This window comes from Vulpes vulpes, chromosome 14, assembly GCF_048418805.1.
Source record: "Vulpes vulpes isolate BD-2025 chromosome 14, VulVul3, whole genome shotgun sequence".
Classification (NCBI taxonomy): Eukaryota; Metazoa; Chordata; class Mammalia; order Carnivora; family Canidae; genus Vulpes; species Vulpes vulpes.
The window spans coordinates 135,471,648-135,492,777 of NC_132793.1; the positions used below are offsets into that span (position 1 = coordinate 135,471,648).

At 43.3% G+C, this 21,130-nt stretch overlaps 1 protein-coding gene across 1 annotated transcript in view; it reads left to right on the forward strand.

The window, feature by feature from the left end:
- The window catches only part of ADGRA3 (adhesion G protein-coupled receptor A3), a 121,737-nt gene that overhangs the window by 94,562 nt on the left and 6,045 nt on the right, over positions 1 to 21,130 (forward strand). Inside the window, exons 13-16 of the mRNA XM_025997277.2 lie at positions 1,460 to 1,673; positions 1,886 to 2,094; positions 12,234 to 12,358; positions 13,424 to 13,547. Of these exons, the coding sequence (XP_025853062.2) occupies positions 1,460 to 1,673; positions 1,886 to 2,094; positions 12,234 to 12,358; positions 13,424 to 13,547 (672 nt within the window). The remainder of the gene's footprint in view (positions 1 to 1,459; positions 1,674 to 1,885; positions 2,095 to 12,233; positions 12,359 to 13,423; positions 13,548 to 21,130) is intronic.

Genomic DNA, 21,130 nt, shown 5'->3' on the forward strand with positions numbered 1-21,130 from the left:
TCTTTCTTTTTCTTTTTCTTTCTTCCTCCCTTCCTCCCTTCCTCCCTTCCTCCCTTTCCCTTTCCCTTTCCCTTTCCCTTTCCCGATTTTATTTATTCATGAGAGATACAGAGAGAGAGAGAGGCAGAGACACAGGCAGAGGGAGAAGCAGGCTCTCTGCAGGGAGCCCGATGTGGGACTTGATCCCAGGACTCCAGGATCACACCCTGGGCCAAAGGCAGGCGCTAAACTGCTGAGCCACCCAGGGATCCCCACCTGCAGAATTTTCTTGCTAGAAATCAGATCTGCCCAGTTCAGGAGTTTGCCAGACAAAAGAATAGGAGAGCATTTCAGCGAGGGATCCTGGTGGGAGCAGCACCCACAATGGCATCAGAAACGTAGGAAATCTCAAGGACGGAGCAAGTCAGGGTGGCCGGGCTACCGGTGGCGGTAGAGGGAATGTTCGAAGAGGAGTTTGAGGCGTAGATTTTAGCGAAATCACAGGATGTACTTAGGTTTGGGGGGCAGGCAGGGTTCTCTAAACATTGGAGAACTGGAGTGTTCTTTAAAACAACAAGATCAAATTTGTTTCTTGGAAGGAAATTCTGTTGGGAACGTGGACATAGGATTGGAGAGACATTGACATCAAGAGAGAAACTTTGGGATGAATTGTTGAAACAGATTTTTTTTTTAAGATGGCTAATTATTTGCCTCCTGAGTACATAGATTTATTTTTTATTAAATGCTGAATAATTTATGATTTAACAATCCCTGATAAAATATGTAAAACACTCCTTGATCAGCCCCAAATCCAGCTGTTCTGTTTGTTACCATGTTTTTCTAACCTGATTCCTAACATATTTCTTAGTCTCAGGGGTACTTGGGCTGAGATCAGAGTTTGCTTGAATCTAAGTTTCTATTAAGTCTGTGTTCCTTTTGTTTGTATGGAGTCTGAATTTCTTTTTGTTTCTGTTAAGTCTGAATTTCTTTTTGTTGACAGTCTGAATCCATCATAAATCACCTTAGAGTTCCATAAGTCCAAATTAATTAAACTCACATTTGTGGTAGGCCGCTTTGGTGCTTCTGTCTATAATTGATTGTTGTAAAATTGATAGAGTGATCGCCCAGACCCCTGATCTGTTTAATGCTATCGACTTCAGCAGTAGGTGTGTTACCATGGGAAAATTCACTTTCGAGTGTGAAGTAATTCCTTGTTTACTGCTTTAACTCTTGGAAATACAGTTTGCATTTCTCTGTAGTCTCTGCTGCTTTTCTTCTGTGCTTCTGTGTGGTGGCCAGATATCTCATTTAACTGACAAATCGTGCTCACTGTTAAGTTTCGTGCACATCACATTCAGCAACCTGGCCGGCAGCATACAATCAGGGACCGCGACCCCTCGTAGCCGTCTGAACTGCCCTTTCTGGTTTCTGCATGCTCACGCGCCAACTTTCTTTGATTGTGTTTTCCATGTGTACTCAGAATACGATCGTCGAGGCTTCTATTCAGCTTCCTCCCTCCCTTTTCTCGCCAAAGCAAAAAAGGGAAGTCAGATCACCTGATGACTCTCTCTACAAGCTCCAACTCATCGCATTCCGCAACGGAAAACTCTTCCCAGCCACTGGGAATTCCACAAACTTGGCTGATGATGGAAAGCGGCGTACGGTGGTTACCCCAGTGATTCTCACCAAAATAGGTGTGTTCGGTGGCATATGTTCTTCCTGTAGTGACCGGACAGTGGAACTCTATGATACGCTGTACCAAAAAGTGCTTATTTTTGTTCCTTCTCCTTTTAATGAGTCCCTGGTAAAAAAAAGAGAACTGCAGAGTGCCCATTGGTGTATAAGTCGACATTTAATTGTTTCTGAGGTTTGTTTCAGAAATCTTTCCATCTCCCATCTTCTCCAGATGGCGTGAATGTGGATACCCACCACATCCCTGTTAATGTGACACTGCGTCGAATCGCACACGGAGCAGATGCCGTGGCCGCCCAGTGGGATTTCGATCTGCTGAACGGACAAGGAGGCTGGAAGTCAGATGGGTGCAATATACTTTACTCGGATGAAAATATCACAACCATTCAGTGCTACTCCCTTAGTAACTATGCAGTTTTAATGGTATGCAGTTGTTAATTTCATACATAAACACTAAATTTCTTAATTTTTCCCCTATGCATTTAGTTAATCTCAAATGAAGATTTTTTTTTAAACTTTCATTATAAGTTGTTACCTTTATTTAAGAGGTGATATTTGGTGTAATTCTAAATTTAAAGGGAATTTAAGTTACTACCAAGTACAATGTATGGGATTGAACTTGGTTATAAGGATTTTCAGTCACCTTTATAAGGGGATCAGTTCAACTAAACGTTGAGCTTCTGAAAATTTGGAGACATTTGGGGTTTTATATCGTCCAACTCCTAGTCAGGAATGAGTGACTCATTTGCCCAAATATACACAGTGCGCAGTGAGAGATTTTCCTTCTTTGCCAGCTAGAACTTTCCCCACGATACATCCTAAGTTTTAGACTCATGAATTTAGAGTAGTGGTGGCAAGTTCAATTTAGTCACGGTAAATGACAGTATTGACATGGGTCATGTCTTTCTGCCTTTAACTCTAATCAAGCTAATGTTATTTTCTGTTATTCACCACTGTTCATACCTGTTAGTCTTTGGTAGCCAATTTCTTTAGTCTTGGGGAAACTAAAATGTGTAGATAGATGTACATAAACGTGTGTGTGAACATACAGAAACCGTTCTTTTATTAATGAGTTACTTAAGTGAACCTGGTTCCCAAGCTGGTAAGTGTGAAATGAGCCATAATACTTTATATTTTATGCTACGGTCTATACATGGAGTATGTGGGCAATGAATTTGGAGAACAGTGAAAGGAATTACTTATGAATCTGAAAGACATTTTAGAGAAATGGCACAAGGCTAGCGTGGGAGCGAGGATGCTTATGTTTCTGTTCCTGCCTCCAGCTCTGAATCTGTTATCTAGACAGTATTTTATCAAAGCACTAAATAATCTTGAAACAGGATATATCTTAGCTTTCGTAAATTCTCCTTTAAAAAAAATAAAAGCACAGGGCACCTGGGTGGTTCAGTCAGTTAAGCGTCTGACTCCTGATTTTGGCTCAGGTCATGATCTCAGGGTGCTGGGATCAAGCCCTGCCTCTGACTCTGCACTTAGCAGGGAGTCTGCTTGATAGTCTCTCTCCCCCTCTTCCTCCTCCCCTCCCTGCTTGTGCTCGCTCGAGCACACATGTTCTCTCTCTTAAATAAATTAAAAAAAGAAAAAAAGCTCATTTGCCACTAGAAATGATTTTGAAGGCAGCTTGAAGTGGAATAGACTTTCCTGGACTCCTTTTTTGGTTTTCTCTTCGCACCTCAACTAAGTACATGCCTTACCCTGCATCTGGTGAGACAGGCAGACGAGGAAATATATTGTTTATATATGGTTTAGCAGGGCGTGAGGATTGTCTTCAGTGACCTCCATTAACCTCGGTTATTTAGCTCAGCTGACAGTGGGTGGAGTCTACACTAGTCAGACTCAGCATATTTGTTTAAGTCATTTATCCTTTCCTCGTGTATAGTTCCTGTTGATCAGTGTAGGCTTCTCACAAATAGAAGAAGTGGGATACCTGTAAGTCTGAGTCTCGTTTCTCTAAGTTCACATTTTATTATTTCGTAGTAACCGTTCACATTTAAGCACGGGGCATTAATTAAAATACGAAACACTTTTAAACTATTTTCTTTCACTTTAAAAGTGTTTTATCGTTCCGGTTTTGTTTATAAAATAACCTGAAACTAGGGAGTACTGGAGGAGAAATAATAGAGCTACAACATTATCTGAACTTTATATAATAACTAGAAAAAGTTGGGCAAAATAAATGAAACAAAACACACAAAAGGCATTTTATAAGCCTCCTTGGTAATGACATGATACTGCACATGTGAAACTTTTATTTTTATTTAATACTAGTTAAAAGCGTCTAGTTTTGAACTTCCTTGCTGTTCTTCTAAACTATTTAAATTGGTATAATCCTTTTCTAGAAGGAATAAGCTTTTTTATCTTTCATGCTTTTAATCTTTTAAAAAATGTCATACACAATTCTTTAAAGCTAAAATACGGTACTGAGATATTTTTTTATTTTCAAAGAATAGCTTTTCTTTTGCTCTTTTAAAATATAACTGTGCCACCTAGAGGCAGCAAAGTGAAACATATCTGAAATTGTTAAAAATTACAGTAAAGTTAGTACATGGGATTTTTAGAGTAGCTAATTAAACACAAAGGCGGAGCTAATGAAGTTATACCTACTCTTGAATAAACTTATGTCTGAGATAAAAAGGTATCTTCTAAATATTGGAAATCCTCTTTTTTTCATTACCTGACACCATTTTGAATAATAGATAAAAGCCTATTTGTCTTGAAAGCTGTCTTAATACATGGCTTTATGTAGCCAGTCTAAATTCCTATTTTGGCAGATAAAAAACTTTTTCCTGATTGGGTTTTAAAGGGTTTTTGTATTAAAAAAACAAGACCGAAAGACTATATCTGTTTGCAATTCTGGAATAGGTACCATAGTTTGGTTCAGTAGAGGTCCTGCTGTCACCAGTTATGCATATCCCGGGTCACAAGGGGAGCCAGAGGGGGGAAAAAAAAAACAGAAATCGGGTTCGTTTGAAATACATAATCAGAAATAGTAGGAACTGCGGCAGGAAGATTCCTAGAAGTTGGCGTCAGTAAGAGACAGAACAAAAAGTCGTAGGGCGATAAGGAGTAGGGTCAGGCCGTGTGTGTAGTACTTGATCCTTTAATTGGTGACAGTAGTGAAGGTAAAAAAGGCCTCTGTACCTTGCTTCTGTTTTGTTATTGTGTTCACGCAGAAATACGGCAAAGCGGAGAGCTCTCGTTTGTTTCTACGTCCCTCCAGTGTGGCTCTGAAATTTTGTCCGTATAAAACCTGCGGAATGAAAGCCAACCTCAGCTTCATCTATGCTGTAGTTAAGCACGAACGCTAGAGCAACATTTTTTATGTATAATTCTTAAGTAGGTACTGCATTCACAGGGATCAGACCTTTTAATTATTTCTTTTTTAAAAGATTTTATTTATCCATTTATTTATTTTTCTATTTATTTAAGGGAGAACAGGGGCAGGGGGCAGGGGCAGAGGGAGAGGGAGAAGCAGGCTGCCCGCTGCGAGAGGCAGGGAGCCCGACGTGGGGCTCCATCCCGGGACCCCGGGATCACGACCCGAGCCGAAGGGAGACGCTTAACTGGCTGAGCCACCAGGCGCCCGAACGTTTCCGTTATTTCTACATATTAATAACGTGTAGTGAAAACTTGGCCTCCAGCCTTCCTTCCCGTCAAGGTCATTCTGTACACAGTAGGTGACCTACCACTAATGTTTCTTGTCTGTTGAAGAAGGTATTTTCATGTCTATTCAAACAATATAAAGTCCTCTGTTTAGTTCCATTTTTACATGAAGGCTGCGTGCTGCAAACATTTTTTCAAACTATGCTTCCCCCGCCCCCCCCGTCCACGAGACAGTGTATCTTGTGACAGAGATGATGCCCTTGGAACAGTATATCTTAGGATACCTTACGATGGTGATACGATGCTCCTGACTAATTTTCATTAACTGCTTATGTCCCAGGCATCCCCCTGCAGTCTATACGTGCATTAACTTATTTGCTCATTCTAGCTACTTCTTGAGGTCTAGTACTATTATCACTTACCCTCAGTCTGTAGATGGAGAAACTGAGGCATTGCAAGATTAAGCACTTTGCCCGACTATACAAAGTCTGTGTTGGAACTGGGATTTGAATTCAGACTCCGGAAATCAGTGTTCTTAAGCACTCCACTAAATCTCCATTCGGAAATCTTCTTATATCTTCTTCATTCTTTTTTTTTTTTTTTAAAGGATTTATTTACTTATTCTAGAGGGCAAAGACAGCAGGAGAGAGTGTGGGAGTGAGTGGGGGAAGGACAAATAAATAATTTCAGTTATTTCAATCTTTCACGTAAAATCTTTTTAAAAATCTGCAGGGTAAGTTTTCTGAAGCGGCCTCAAAGGGGGGACCAATTTTGTTCAGTGGAGGTAGCATGCAAAGTGCATAGATAGATCTTAAGTGTTTGCCTTCATGGTATTTTTATGTGAAAACACATTTGGCTACCATCAAGATTAAGATTTTTGCTTGAGCACTTGTTAGCTCTTCTGAGCCTCTTTCTGGCTAATTCCACCGCCATCTCATGAGAAATCCCTCACCCCCCCGTGTCCATCACCCTAGACCAATTTTGCCAATTCTTAAGCTTCACCGAATTGGAACTCCACAGTATGCACTCTTCTGTGTGTGGCTTCCTTCGCATCATCACGTCCATGAGATCTATCTGTTTTGGCATGTAGCGACAGTGTATTCTTTTCCATTGCTCCATAGTTTGTGGTAGGAAAATACCAGAACTTGTGTGTTCCGCTTTGGATGGGCATTTGGGCTGTTGCTAGGTTCTGGCTATCAAGAGAAACCTGCCCTGAGTAGTCACGTACATCATTTTTGCTGGCCATAGGCCCTCGGGAGTGGAATTACTGGATTGTAGGCTCCCCGTGTATTTAGCTTTGGTGGGCGATGCCCTGCAGTTGACCAACGTGGTGGTTTCGGCTTATAGTCTCACCAATAACGAGCATTTTAGTTCTTTCACATCCTTGCCAGTGCTTCCTAGTGTTAAGTCTTTAATTTTAGCCCTTGGTGGTGGTATTAGGATATGTCATTGTGGTTTTAATTTGTCGTTCTCTGTTGACTAGTGATACTGGGCACCCCTCCATTTTCTTATTGTCAGCTGGGGTAGCCCCTATCGTGAAGATCTTGCTCAGATCTTGCCTCTTTTCATCATCTTTGACTCCTTAAATTGTTTTTCTTTCAGTTTTATTGAGATACAGCCAACAGGCAACCCTGTTTGAGTTTAAGGTGTACAGCGTAATGACTTCCACGTGTTATGAAATGATCACCGCAGTAAGTTTAGTCAACATCTCTCATCTCCTAGAGGTTCCAAAAAAAAGAAAGAAAGGAACATTTTAGTCTCTACACTCTCAGCAACCTTCAAATACACTGCACACTGGTATCCTCTTATCACTGGGAGTTTTGTACCTTCTGACCGACCTTCATCCAATTCCCTTCATCCCATCTCCTGCCTCTGGTCACCATAGTGATGGTCTCTTTCTCTGTGAGGTTTTGTTTATTTGTTTGTTTTATTTTGTTGTTAAGATTCCACATATAAGCCTTGCCTATTTTTAACTTGGCTACTTGTTGTTTTCCTGACTCACAGGAATTCTTGATAGGTATTGCAAATAGGAAGGAGCGCCTTGTTGGATTTTGGGTTGCAAGTGTCTCTCCCAGTCCATGCCTGTCTTGATGGGTTTGGGCTGCTCTAATGGGCAGTCCCACGGGCTGGGTGGTTTATAAAGAACAGACGTGTGCCTCTCACAGTTCTGGAGGCAAGAGGCCCAAGATCAAGGCGCCAGCAGGTTGGGTGTCTGGTGAGCGTCCGCTGTTGGTCACATAGATGGCGTCAGGTGGAGAAGGCAAGGGAGCTCTCCGGGGTCCCCTCTATGAAGGTGCTGATCCATGCATGAGGCCACGCTCATGACCTGATCACCTCCCAGTGGACCCTACCCCTTAACACCATTCAACATAGGGACTTTGGAAGGACACATTCAGTCTATAAAAGTGCCTTTTTTTTTTTCCTTTTTCTCTTAATGTTGTCTTTTTATGGACAATTTCTAAAGTTTTGCTTTTTATAGTTAGTGCTTTTTATATATTACTTAAAAAATATTTCTCAGGCTTCTGGGTGGTTCAGTCAGTTAAGTATCTGCCTTTGACTCGGGTCATGATCTCAGGGTCCTGGGATCGAGCCCCGCATCGGGCTCCCTGCTCCGCTGGGAGTCTGCCTCTCCCTCTCTCCTCCCTCCTGCTCATGTTCCCTCTCTTGCGCTCTCTTTCTCAAATAAATAAATAAAATATTTTTAAAAAATATTTCTCTTCCTCAAGATTATGGAGAGATTCTTTGTTTTAGGAAGCTTTAATATTTTTTATCTTTTAACATTTAAGTCCATGATTGGACTAGAATTGACCATAGGGAGCAAAATCTTGATATTCTTCTTTTTTCCTTAGGGAAAAAATTAAAAGCAGCACAGAAGTCATAGTTTTTTCTTTTGTTTTGTTTTGTTTTTTTCATTTCTGATTTCAGGTCTATTTTTTTTTATTTTTATTTTTATTATTTTTTTTCAGGTCTATTTTTAAATTTTATTTTATTTTATTTTAACGTTTTAGTAATTCTTTGAACTCTGACAGAAGGTATTCCTTTTGACTTCTTTCCATTATTCAGGTCCTGGCAAGTTTAGGTAATTATTGATTTATAATTATCTGTATTATTAATATAATGGCAGTGGATTATTTAAAACTGCCAGTGAGGGGTAACTGGGTGATGGGCAGTAAGGAGGGCACTTGATGTAATGAGCACTGAGTGTTAGAAGCACTTGATGAATCTCTAAACTCTACCTCTGAATCCAGCAATACACCGTAAGTTAATTTAATTGAATTTAAATAAGGTTAAAAAAACAAAAATAAAACTGACAGTGGTTTTATATTTAGTAAGTCTTAGGCTACAAGTAACATGTAAATATGTGAATATCTGTTTATCAAGTTAACAAAAATTTTCATGGGAGACACAGGCAGAGGGAGAAGCAGGCTCTGTGCAGGGAGCCCGATGTGGGACTCCATCCCAGGACCCCAGGGTCTCGCTGTGAGCCACCCGGGTGTCCCCCACAAACTCTTCCTCTATTTATTTGGGTCCCTAATCGTCTTTATGATTTTTTTAAACACACTTTCAGGTGTTTGGATAGCCTCTGCATTAGTGACGCTAACTAACTCCTCTAAGACCCTGCACTTTTCATGTCCTTTCTTCAGTGTTTTCTTACACTTCATGCTGCAAACAGAATGACCAGTGTCACCGGTGGGTGATGGGCTGTTGTGTCCCTGCCCAGGCCCAGACTCTTCTCTCTCACTCACTGCGAATGGCTTTACTTCGTGTTCTGGCAGGCGCCTCCCGGTGGTCCTGTTGGGGCAGCGTCTCTCCTGGTATTTGTGTTCCGGAATCACTAAGCTGGTGCGTGGTCACTAGTACAATGGGAACTAACCGGATTCAGATTTCTACTTACGCTGTTGCTTGAGATCTTTCACTTCTATCCCATCTCACTCTTGTCGGTTTTCTCAGTGGTCTCACGTCCTTGGGTTTCAGTGCCGTCAAGACAGGAGGTTTCCTGGGGGCGCCTGGGTGGCTCAGTCAGGTGGACGTCAGACCCTTGGCTTCTGCTCAGGTCACCATCTCAGAGCTGTGGGTTCGAGCCCTGCATCTGGCCCCACGCTCCGTGCAGAGTCGGCTCGGGATTGTGTCTCTGCCTCCCCCTCGGCCTCTCCCCCTGCTCCCACACACACTCTCTCTCTCTCAAATAAATACATCTTTAAACAAACAACAACAAAAAAAGAGATGTTTCCTTAGCTTAATTTGTTTTCTCTATCCCTGGGGTCTGTAAACCATGGTCAACATCTCACCCACAGGCCCCGTCCCATCAGCTGCTTTATTTTAAATGGTTACATTTCAGGTGGTTAATAAGCACCTGCGTAGTAGCCTTAATTTCCCTCTTGGCCCTCAAAGCCTAAAGAGCTTACCGTCTGGCACTTTTTACCCTTTTTTCCTGAGTCACTCTCTCGGCAGGGGCTCTCCTCCACTTGGGCAGGTCCATTTGTCGTGACAATCCACAAGGGTCCAGTAGAAGCAGGGCCCCGCGGGACCAGGGACAGCAGCATCTGTGCCCCTCTCCAGGTGTAACTTGGAATTATAAGAGTCTTTGCCCATTATTTCAACCTCAGGTGTCTTTCTTATATTATGTTCTATTCGCTTGGCTTTTGAAAAATACTCATTTAAGTGTAGATATTACATACAGTGTATTTTGAGAACTGAATGGGCACTTTGGTGTTTCATTAGCTACTATGTGGCCACTTGTGTTGGTAACTGTCCCGCAAGGCCTGAGGAAGGAAGGCACATTTGTGTGCCCGCCTCTGGCCCCTTCCCCAACCTTGCCAGGTGGTCGGCGGTATCTAAACTTCATAGGGAGGCAACTGCTCCAGAATCACATAGCCAGGAGGTAGGTTGGTGACAGGTTATTGAACATTTCCTAAAGGAATGTAAAGAAAGGGGCCTAGAGCCCAAATCCTAGATACTGAAGGTTTATCTTCAGTTATCAGTTCAGCACTGAAATGGTAGCTTCTTGTAGAAATTGAGAGGGAGGGGCACGTGGGTGGCTCAGTGGTTGAGCACCTGCCTTCAGCTCAGGGCGTGACCCCGGGGTCCCGGGATCGAGTCCTGAGTCGGGGGTCCCCACAGGGAGCCTGCTTCTCCCTCTGCCTGTGTCTCTGCCTCTCTCTCTCTCTCTGTGTCTCTCATGCATAAATAAAATCTTTAAAAACAAAAGAAAAAAAATTGAGAGGGAATGTGTCTGCTGTTACTAGCATCTAACTGGTTCTCATTGCCCCCATGTTTTTCGAGTTTCCCCATTGATCCTCTGCACTTCTGGCAAAATGTGAGTGCAGTGAGGCCCTGTACCATAGACTCGTCTCACGGGCATCTCACAGGGCACATTGTGCAGGCCTCACGGTGATGGGCTTTTGCTCTTGTATTTTCCCTTTTTTTGGTACTTCGTTTACAGCCTGTCAGCTCTCGAGGGCAGGGACTGCATTCTGCGTTGCGCTGAATATCCGGTGCTTGGCTTAGTGCCTGGCCATGGTGGGTACCCAATTAACATGTGTCAAATAAATAGATGAATTGCAGGTTTGAGACTCATCACAGCGTAGTGGAGCACTCAGACTGGAATTCAATTTCCCATGTTGTATCTCCAGCTTCCTATTAACTGCGATTTCTGTCAGGCTCCGTGGGCCTCTGCTCATCATCTGTTACAGTGAGGGGCTTGTTAAGGTGTCTGATGCGATCTTTTTAGATCTATAATTTGTATATTGTCGACTTCTGATTCTTCTGTGGGAAAATCGGCCCCCCTTCTCCATCTAGCTTTTTTTAAGATTTTATTTATTCAAGAGAGATGCAGAGAGAGAGGCAGAGACACAGGCAGAGGGAGAAGCAGGCTCCCTGTGAGGAGCCCGACGTGGGACTCTATCCCAGGACCCCGGGGTCATGACCTGAGCAAAGGCAGATGCTCGACCCCTGAGCCGCCCAGGTGTCCCACTGTCCAGCTTTCCTAGGTGTGTCCGGCATCTCCAGATTAAAGATGCATTTACTGTGAACTACTGCCTACACCCAGCTGTCAGTTTATAGTTCCCAGAGTCAGTTTAGAAAGATAATTTAGGAACAGGATCTCATGACCCTACAACTTGGGCTTTGACAACCCCCATTTTCTGGTGTGGCGGCCGTGGCTGGGGTGGACGCATCGGCCCAGCCTGCTCTGGTCCCTTATAAGGAAGGAAGCCTAATGGTGTTTTCGTTTTAGTAGGGCGCTGTCTGCATTGTGTTCAAGAGCACAGACTTGGGAGTCACGTTCCCTTGGCCCTAATCCTTAGGGCGCCATTAACCTCTTTGTGACTCACTTGTTGAAGCTATAAAACGGGGCCAGTGATACACCTAGCTCGTTGTGTTACCCAGTGGAAAGTGCTGGCACGGTGCCCGGACTGTGGTCAATGCTATAGAAATGATTTGCTGTTATCCACACTACTGATTTCCGAGCTCTTTAGTCCCCAAACCGTCTTGCCTTTGCCATCGTCAAACACTGTTGCCATCTGGTTGTGGGTCTCTCTCCCCTGTGACTTGCAGCTCTTTAAGGGCAGGACCTACGTGTTGCCATTACGTCCTCAGGGCCTTACGCAGGGTTTAGTCCACTTGCATTTGTTGAACTTGGCTGCAGATGGTGAGTGAGGCCTGTGTAGTCTGGGGTGACTTGGAGGTACCGCTGTGCTGTGCCCTGTCACGAGGCTGCGGCCGTCTCTCCGTTACCCTTGCAGCAAAGTCCGTACTCAGATTTACAAAGAGGATGCAGAACAAGGCTGTGTGTGTGTGTGTGTATTTGTGTACCTCTGCATGTGTGTCTATACACACAAGTGCATGTGCCCCGAGTACTTCACGCAGTAGAGGTGAGGAGGAGCATGTGCACATGTTCAGAAACGTGCAGCTGGAATCGGTGCTTTCTCTTTTCCCCTCAGGATTTGACAGGATCTGAACTCTATGCCCAGGCAGCCAGCCTGCTGCACCCCGTGGTTTATACGACCGCCGTCATCCTCCTCTTAAGCCTCTTGGCGGTCATCGTCAGTTACATATACCATCACAGGTAAGAAGGGAAACTTGGCCAACGGGGAACTTTGACCGGAAGGAGTTTATTTCACATCGAACGAGGATAAAACTGAGTTTCACACCGTGCTGCCTTCCCAAAGTAAGAGCGGTTACTCTAGAATACATACGAGCCTCCTTCGTGTTGTGCAGTTGGAGACATAAGCCCAGGAGATGGTAAATTCACCTCCTACAGCATCCAGTCTGCTCGTGGGGCATGGGGGCCGCAGGGGGTGAGGTGAGCTGGGGACTTGTTACCTGCGGACGTGTCTTCCAGAAGCAGACTCGGCTGATCTTTCTGTTTTATGACTTTGTGCGTGTTGTGATATTCTTTATTTTATAGATGGCACTTGTAAGACAGTCTGTGGCATTTAAACATGAGTATAGTTTCTGTTAATTGGAGGCAGAGCTACAGAAACTTATTTTATGGTCGGCAATAATGAACAGGATTTGCTAAACAGAAATTCACTGTACAAGAGGTTCTGCTAGAAGGTATTTTCCTATTTAAGCTGGACCTAGGTGGCATTTCTTGACATTTAGTTAAGAAACAAAAGGAGGTTTTTGATATTAAAAGAAAGAGGGACTTCAATGTTTTGTTATGAAAGGCCAGGGAGAAACTGTTCTGGGCATTTAGACCACGTTACCCTAGTAGGTCAGGAAAAGCAGAGATTGGCACCTTGCAGAAACCCCTTGGAAGCAAACAAGTAGTCCAGCTGTCCTAAGATGTCGCGACGAACAGCAGCCTGGATATTTCTTATAATGGAGAATTTGTTTAGCCTTTAGTTGGGTGCAATAGTTTCATAAATGACTTGTCTTTTTTTAGTGCATCAAGTAAAATGTTAAGAAACTGTGTTGAGTTAAATAATGTCTTGAACCCTGTGTGTGTGTGTGTGTGTGTGTGTGTGTGTGTGTGTCTGATAGTGCATGTATTTTAAATGAAATGTTTAAGCATAAAACATTTACGTTTGGCCTTTTATGCAGCTGGAATTGCTAACTTGTGGATGAATATCATCCGGCTTCACATGGACCAGCCTGAATATTAATATTTTTTTTCCCCTTTTAACAGTTTGATTAGAATCAGTCTCAAGGGCTGGCATATGCTTGTGAACTTGTGCTTTCATATCTTCCTGACCTGTGTGGTCTTCGTGGGAGGAATAACCCAAACCAGAAATGCCAGCGTCTGCCAAGCGGTAAGTCAGAGTGGAAAACTGAAATGGGAAAAAATAATGATATTAGAAAGTAATTTCATGTTTTATTAACTGTAGAAGGAAGCCTGTTTTCTAAAGTCGCTTTTCTTTTTCAAGCGAGCATCTCACTTTTACACGTTTTTACCGATATGCTTCTGGTTTTGAACTATTATTTCACAACCGAACATGTGACTTAGAGAGCTTATCTCATTATCCTTGGGAATTCATTGTTTTTTGTTCTTTTAGAATGCCGAGCCCTTAATTAAAAAAATTGGTAGAACCCTGACGTCAGCTAAGAGAGAAGTGATACTTTCTAACAGTAGGGTCTTAAAAATTACTTCTTCATTTATTTATGGAAACAACAGGAATTTGTGAAAGATTTAACTGTAAGATATAAAAGCCAGAAACCTCTCACGTGTGCTAAATATGAAATATCAAAGAATATGCAACTTTAATTTCAAATAAATTATTACACATGTAGCCTTAGTGAACAGTATTCTTCTGGGATATGTATTTAAAAATCCAAATCATTCAACACATGAATAGACATAAATCAGTGTGCGTATTTCCTAAATGTGCGTATTGTTTTCTATAAGCGTGTCAGGAAGTGGTGCCATGTAGTAATTGAGTTCAAACTGCCTGGATTTGGGTCTCAGGTCTACTTTACTGTTTTTATGGGTAATTTATTTTACTTTTGTTTTAATTGCCAAAAAACTAAAATAACAGAAGATTTACCCTCCACAGACTTTTTGAGTGTATGGTTTAATATTAAACAGAAGTACAGTGCTGTACAGCGGATTTCTGGAACTTTCTCTTCTTGCATGACTAAACACTCCGCTAAACAGCAACTTGCCATCCCCCTCCCCTCCCAGCTCTGAGCAGCCGCTGTTTTAGGGTCTGTCTCTGTGAGGTTGACTATGTAGATACCCCATCTGGGTGGAATCGTGCAGCGTTTATCATTCTGCGACTGGCTTCTTTCACTGAGCATAAAGTCCTCAAGGTTCACCCGTGTCGTTGCATCGGATGGGATTTCCTTCCTTCTATGTGGCTGAATAGTATTCCACTGTATGAATACATCACCTTTTCTTTATCCGTTTATCTGTTGCTGGACATTTATTTGGTTGCTTCTATCTCTTGGCTGCTGCGAATAATGCTACCGTGAACATAGGGGTGCAGATACTTCTTTGAGATCCTGTCATTTCAGTGTTTCACTTTGTGTCTCAGCTTTCTCACCCATAAATGGGGAATAATATTTGAGTTGTTGACAGATGACATCATTTATGTCAAAAAGAAAACCCTACAGTAATTTATAGATAAATTATTTGAAGTAATTGGAAGGTGTAGCCAAGGGTGAACCTAAGCTTAATGCACAGAAGTTTGATGCAAGCATGCAGAAATGCAACTATCAGAAAACCTAAGTAATGTGAAGATGCCATGTATATAGCATCAAAGAACATCAGGTACCAAGAAATAATGAAAGATGTTCACAATTTACAGGCAAAATCGGAATAGGTCTTTAAGAAGACCTAAATAAATACAAAAATTAAAAAAAATAAAAAAATAATAAAAAAAAAAAGAAGACCTAAATGCATGGTAGGTATACTAGGCCCAAGGAAATGAAGTGTCAATATCAGAAAGATGGCAATTTCTCTGAAATTAATATGCACATAAGAGAATTTTTCACGGCACACAATAAAATCGTTTTAAAATTTACATTAAATGCCAAGAACCAAAGATAAAGATAGCCAGGACACATCTGCAAAGGAAGAGTAGAACAAGGAATTTCTAATCACCAGAATTTAGGAGGCTTTCGTCATTAACTCTGTGGCATCTGGTGTGGAGAGAGACCTGACCAGCACAGCAGAACAGAGACTCAGAAGCAGACCCACGGGGAACTTCGGTGTGAGACGGAGGTTTGCATGCCTCATCACTTGGGGGAAGAGGGCCCTCTGTGCAGTAAAAAGATGCTGGGGAAAGTCCACGCGTAAGAACCTTACAGTGGACCTGTACCTCAGGCCTTATGAAAAGTGTCAACCGTGCATGGACTAAAAACCTAACATGGCCAAGCCAAAATGTTAAAGTTTGTATTAGAAAATATCACAGTCCTTGGGAAAAGGGTCCCTTTTTTTCATAAAGATGTTATTTATTTATTTGAGAGTGAGAGAGAGAGCATGAGAGGGGTGAGGGACAGAGGGAGAGGAGGGCTCTCCGCTGAGCCAGGAGCCCAATGCAGGACTGGATCCCAGGACCCTGGAATCATGACCTGAGCTGAAGGCAGACGCTTCACCGACGGAACCACCCTGGTGCCCCGGGATAGGGATTTCTTAAATGGAACACTAAAAGGCATTGACTAGAAGAGAGATAATTTTAACCAAATTAAAAATAAGAGCTTTTGTTAATTAAGGTTCCTTAATGAAAGTAGAAAGACAAGCAAATTGGAAGACGCTCTTCTTAATACATATCATTGGAAGGGCAGTGGAATAAAAAAATCCATTAAGAACTATAATCAATGACAATGCCACAAACAACCCAGGAGAAACAGTGGTGAGCATGGACAGGCTTCTGCTAGAAGCGTAGTGTCCACAGAGTCCGTGCGCATGGGAAGAGGTGCTCAGCGTGGTTGGCGGTCATGGAGATTGAAATGACGACACTGGGGTTCCACTCATGCCTTTGCTGTCAGCAGAAATCGGTCCTGACCAACATGTGGATGCACGTGGTTACACACCGTGTGTGGGAACGTAAGCGGGTGATTCTGGGCAGCTCTGCGGCCTGAGGTCAAACGTGCCTAGACTCTGGGACCCAGCAGCCCCACTCCACACACGTGCACATGAATATTCAGAGCAGCACTGCGCACAACAGAAAAAATCCTGGAAGCAACCCAAATGCCCGTCGGTGACAGAGTGAATGAATAAACTGTGATATTATGCAACAGTCAAAACTAATGAATTACAACAATGTGTAACAATATGAGTAAGTCTTAGGAATATATGTGAAAAAATTAAGTCCCATAAATTACGCCCAACCTGCTGTCCTTTTTTTTTTTTTTTTTTATAAAGCAAGAAGTAACTAAAATGAAACCGTTCGCTTTTAATGAAAATAATGCAGATCCAGTAAACCTGTAGAAGGAAGACAGAGGGATGATAAACATAAGATAAAGAGGGACGATTACCTTGGGTGAAGGGGACTATATTGTTTGATGCGGGTTTTGGTCAAGGTCTTACCTTCTGTCTTGCTGAGAGATTCTCAGGCACTTAGGAATAAGGACTGATTATATAAAATCAGAGTGTGCTTGGTCTAGTCACCAGAATGTGTCCTAAACCTAAGGTTGGCAATCCAGTATTGTAGTGCTGACATCCAGCTCAAACTGCAGGTGGGTGTAAGAATCGTGGAGAGGATTAAGGTACTCAGGAGACCTGGTATACAGTAAGTGCTCAATAGATACTAGCTAGTACTACTCCTACTACTGTCACTATTGACAAAATTACCTCTCAGCTGTGCAGAATATTTCTGTTGCAGGCCAGTGGTATACACGGGGAAGCAAACTGGATTGGAGCCTCTGAGAGGTCAGGTAATGGGTCTGGAGTCCACTGCCTCTACGCACAGAAGATGGTCGTGTTCTCTGAGTTCCTCCCCACCCCGCCCCCCCATTTTGCTTCCTACTCATCTTGTTTGTAGGTCTCAGTTTACTGTTAACCGTTGGGGAGATGCTGTCCCTCCCCCCCTTCATTATCTTGTGGTGCTTGTGACGTCTCCGCGATGCCTACCACACTGTGCAGTTGACTGGTGTTTCCGTACTTGCCGTCTCTGGACCCGACACGCCACAGGGGCAGGAATCCCATTGATCTGATTGACCCGTGTTTATCCAAGGATCAGCATTGGGACTTGACCCAGAGTAGGTGATACTAGATGCCTAACAAATATTTATTGGGCGAATGAACAAAAAGGGCCCCCGATTCACAAATAGTGGGAATCACTGGACCCTGGCGCCATTTTGAGCAGAGGCTATGAGGAGGGCGCTCTGCACGGTGGCGGTGGTGGTGGTCTCAGTTTTGTGTAAAAGTGTTCCTTGTTTTCACGAAGCAGACACATTTATTTCCTTAGGAAATGAATAGAAAGAGGCCGTTGTGAAGATGACTGCCTTTCACTGTCCTGATGATACACGTGTTCTAGAAAGAAAAGGAGAGGAATTTGTGCAGCGTTCAGGGCCTCTACGTTGAATGTCCGTGACTTAAAGATTTTTTTTTAATGGAAAGGCAAGTCTTGAGATGTTTTCACACGGCATTTCCTTCCGTTTTTACAATGTTCTCCCGTTCCTCTATGAAAGACATAACATTCTCGCCGTTTCTGACTCAGGCATGACTGGCTTCACTGTGCCGCTGTGATAGTTCAGTTGGGAGCCAGCCGACGGGGGGTGGTGGAAGGCAGGCAGGTGGGTTCTAACCCTGTGTCTGCCGGGATGCCTGGTACAGGTGTAGGAAAGACGTGAGGGTTCAAAGCGGACAGAGAGGATTCCAGAGAGAATCCTGGAGACGTCTTCGGTGCAAGGAGGTGGTTTTATTAAAGCACGGGACAGGCCCGGGGGCAGGAAGAGCTGTCCTGAGGTCATGAGGAGGGGCCCATGATATATGCTCAGGGAGGAGCTTAGGAATAGCCAAAGCCTCTAAGGAATTTTGGAAGCAAGGTTTCCAGGACCTGGACAGGACTAGCTATTGTGGGACGGGAGGGAAGGTCACTTATTGCTGTCTAGGAAAACCTTAGCCTGAGGTCCTGTAGATGTATATCCATGGGTCGTACGCTTGGGGGATGATGGCCAACACATATCTTGAAAGGTAGAGATAAAGGAGGTTTCCACGGGAATTTTTATATGTTAAAGCAGACTTCAGGCTCCTGGGGGTCGGCCTAAGATTGCCCGTTGCCCTCAGCAACGTAGGACCATGCAGGCGGTTGAGCCCCTGGAGGAAGGTCCCTCCTTGCAGTGGGCTGTAGGCAGTAAGGAAATTTAATAATTTTTCTTCTGCCTTTGTTTCCACCTCAGTATGACTAGTCACTTAACCTAGCAGGGCCTTAACGTGTCTTCCGTAACGCGATGGGTTGGGCTCGTTAACCTCTAAGTGATCATTAAGGTTCTTCTGCCCCTCAGTCACCTGTTAGAATCCTAAGGTTCCGACACGGAAGCCTAACGGGTGCGTACCTACGTGCAGTCTCATGTGTGCGCATCATCGGGGTATTTTATGTCCGTGTTTCCCTTGTGGAGCTCATAGTCTCTGTGGACGGTGAGAACGGGTTCCACTAGGGTTTCCACCCCGCTCTGCGTCCTAGGTCAGTCCCACGTTCCACAGGCTTGGGCTCTCTTTTGCAGCAGGAGTTGAAGGAGACCTAAGAAGCCAAGTGCCAGAGTGGCCGGGGCTGTGGACTCTGGGTTGGAAGGGTCCTGGGTTTTGGGTCATGATGTGCTGCCAAATGATTGTGTCCTCATTCATTTTCTAGTCCTTGGTTTCCTTAGCTATGCGGCGAAAAGATTTGGCCGGATCTTGCTGAAGTCACCTTGTTGGCCTACCACTCCATGATCTACTTTATTAACCACGGCGCCGGCTAACCTTCCCTGGTGTCCTTTCGTGTCTCTCGCCCAGAGTTCTTGTGCCGTGGCACGTGAAATGCATTGGGGAGATTTAATCAGCGAATATTAAGGCATTTTGCTTGCCAACTCCTGCAATGTGTTATCTTCACTTTTGTATTAACCCTAGAAGGCACTTCTTCCTCCTGTATTTTATCAGTACAGAGATGGAGTCTTAGGGAATTGAAGCAACTTGCCCGCAAATCGCCAGGGCCCTTGGGTGGCAGAGGCGTGGTTCAGATGCCGGTCTCCCTGACTCAGGCGTCCCTCAGCGCCCCCTCCCCCCCATCACTGTGCCTCACGATTTAGTGAAGACCAGCATGGCATAGTGGAAGGGGCATGGGTCTTGGAAACCAGCAGACGTGGGTTGGAGATGCAGGCCTGCCACTGAGCCCGTGACCTCTCGTGGACGATTTCATGTCTTTCAGATGCCCTCTCCCTGTCCGTAGCTCAAAGTTAATAATACCCTTCACCGAATGGTGACATTAGGAGGATAAAACGGAAACACATACAAGTTGTCTTAATACGTTTTGGGGGCACGCAGCGGGCATTCGGTAGCGGGAGCTGTTTTTATTTCCTGTGCATTCATACATGATTATATGAATATTAGACGTCTTTTTTTTTCCCCACACTCACTATATATGCCGTACTCTCTTAGGGTTACTGGTGGTTAAAAATCAATATAATGTCCAGTCTCTAGTTTGTGAGAGCTTATGGTTTAGTAACCTATAAAGTGCAAATTCTTGAGGATAGTTATTTTCATATCCATTTTACAGCTTAGAAATTGATCTCTTGAGGTCAAGTGACTGTCTTAAGTCATCACCTGTTGCATTTAGTTAATCGTTTACAGGCTCCATGAATTATACTTAGTCCCAAACTTTACAACCTTTCCACATGTATTTCCCATTTATGTGAAAGAAATGCGACAATGAGGTCATGTATCACGTGTCTGATGGAGAATCCCGGAGGAAGCATCCCATTCCAAGAGAAATACCCTCCCTGTCAGTTCTCTCTTCCCCCTTTTATTAAATCTGGTTCTTGTGGATTACCTGGGGATTTGCTTACATGATGGTTACGAGGTGACATCAGACTCCTAAAATTCTGCTCTTCTTTGTTTGAAGGCTTTAGTATCTTTCAAGCATCAACACTGGAAATTTTGAAGTGCCGTAAGAAACGCTTCAAAATCTAAAGGTTGAGCTTTGCCTCTTAGATCTAAAACAACAAAATGCTCCATCTTGCACCTCCTGTGTTGAATATTTTTTTTTTTACTCCTAGTTTTTAAACTTATTTACTCTACAGTCTGTCTCGTTCTTCTGACCCCGGCCTCTGAGAGATCTCCGCCAGTGGTGAAGCCTACCATTTTGAGTCAATATTAGTGATTTATCTCCAGTGTTTCAGTGTCGATGGACCAAATTCATTTACACTATTTTTACTTACAGTATTTGGTGTGATTCCAGATTGCTTAAAGTTTCTTTTATGCTTTTTTGTTCCACTTTTCTCCGTAAATTGTGCTTTTACCATACAGACAGTAAAACGAATGGAAACCAAGGAGCCACTTTACTCCTTATGAAGAAAATAACTGAGTTTTCTAGGCTGGCCAAGCCGGATCCACCCTGCCAGCACTTCCCGAGTCAGTGTAAGATTCACCCTGGACAGGGACTGTCCTCTCTTTTGTCTTGCAAAATAAGACTCAGCTTTCCACTTGCCAGATTTTGGCTGCACGCTGATTCTCATTAAAATGAACTCTGGGCAGCGATCTAAATGCCTTTGACCTAGGTTTGATAATGTCAGTCAGTTTGATTTTCTTGAGATTGGGGAGCCGTCCTTTTAGAATGAAAAAATTTGTCTTGAAGATTTTCACTAATAGGATTTTACCTGTGGTAATTATATAAAGCGAAATGATCAAAAAGATAGGAAGTAATTAGTCAGATAAGAAAGCTGAATTATGTCCTTGATGCTCCAATGACACAGA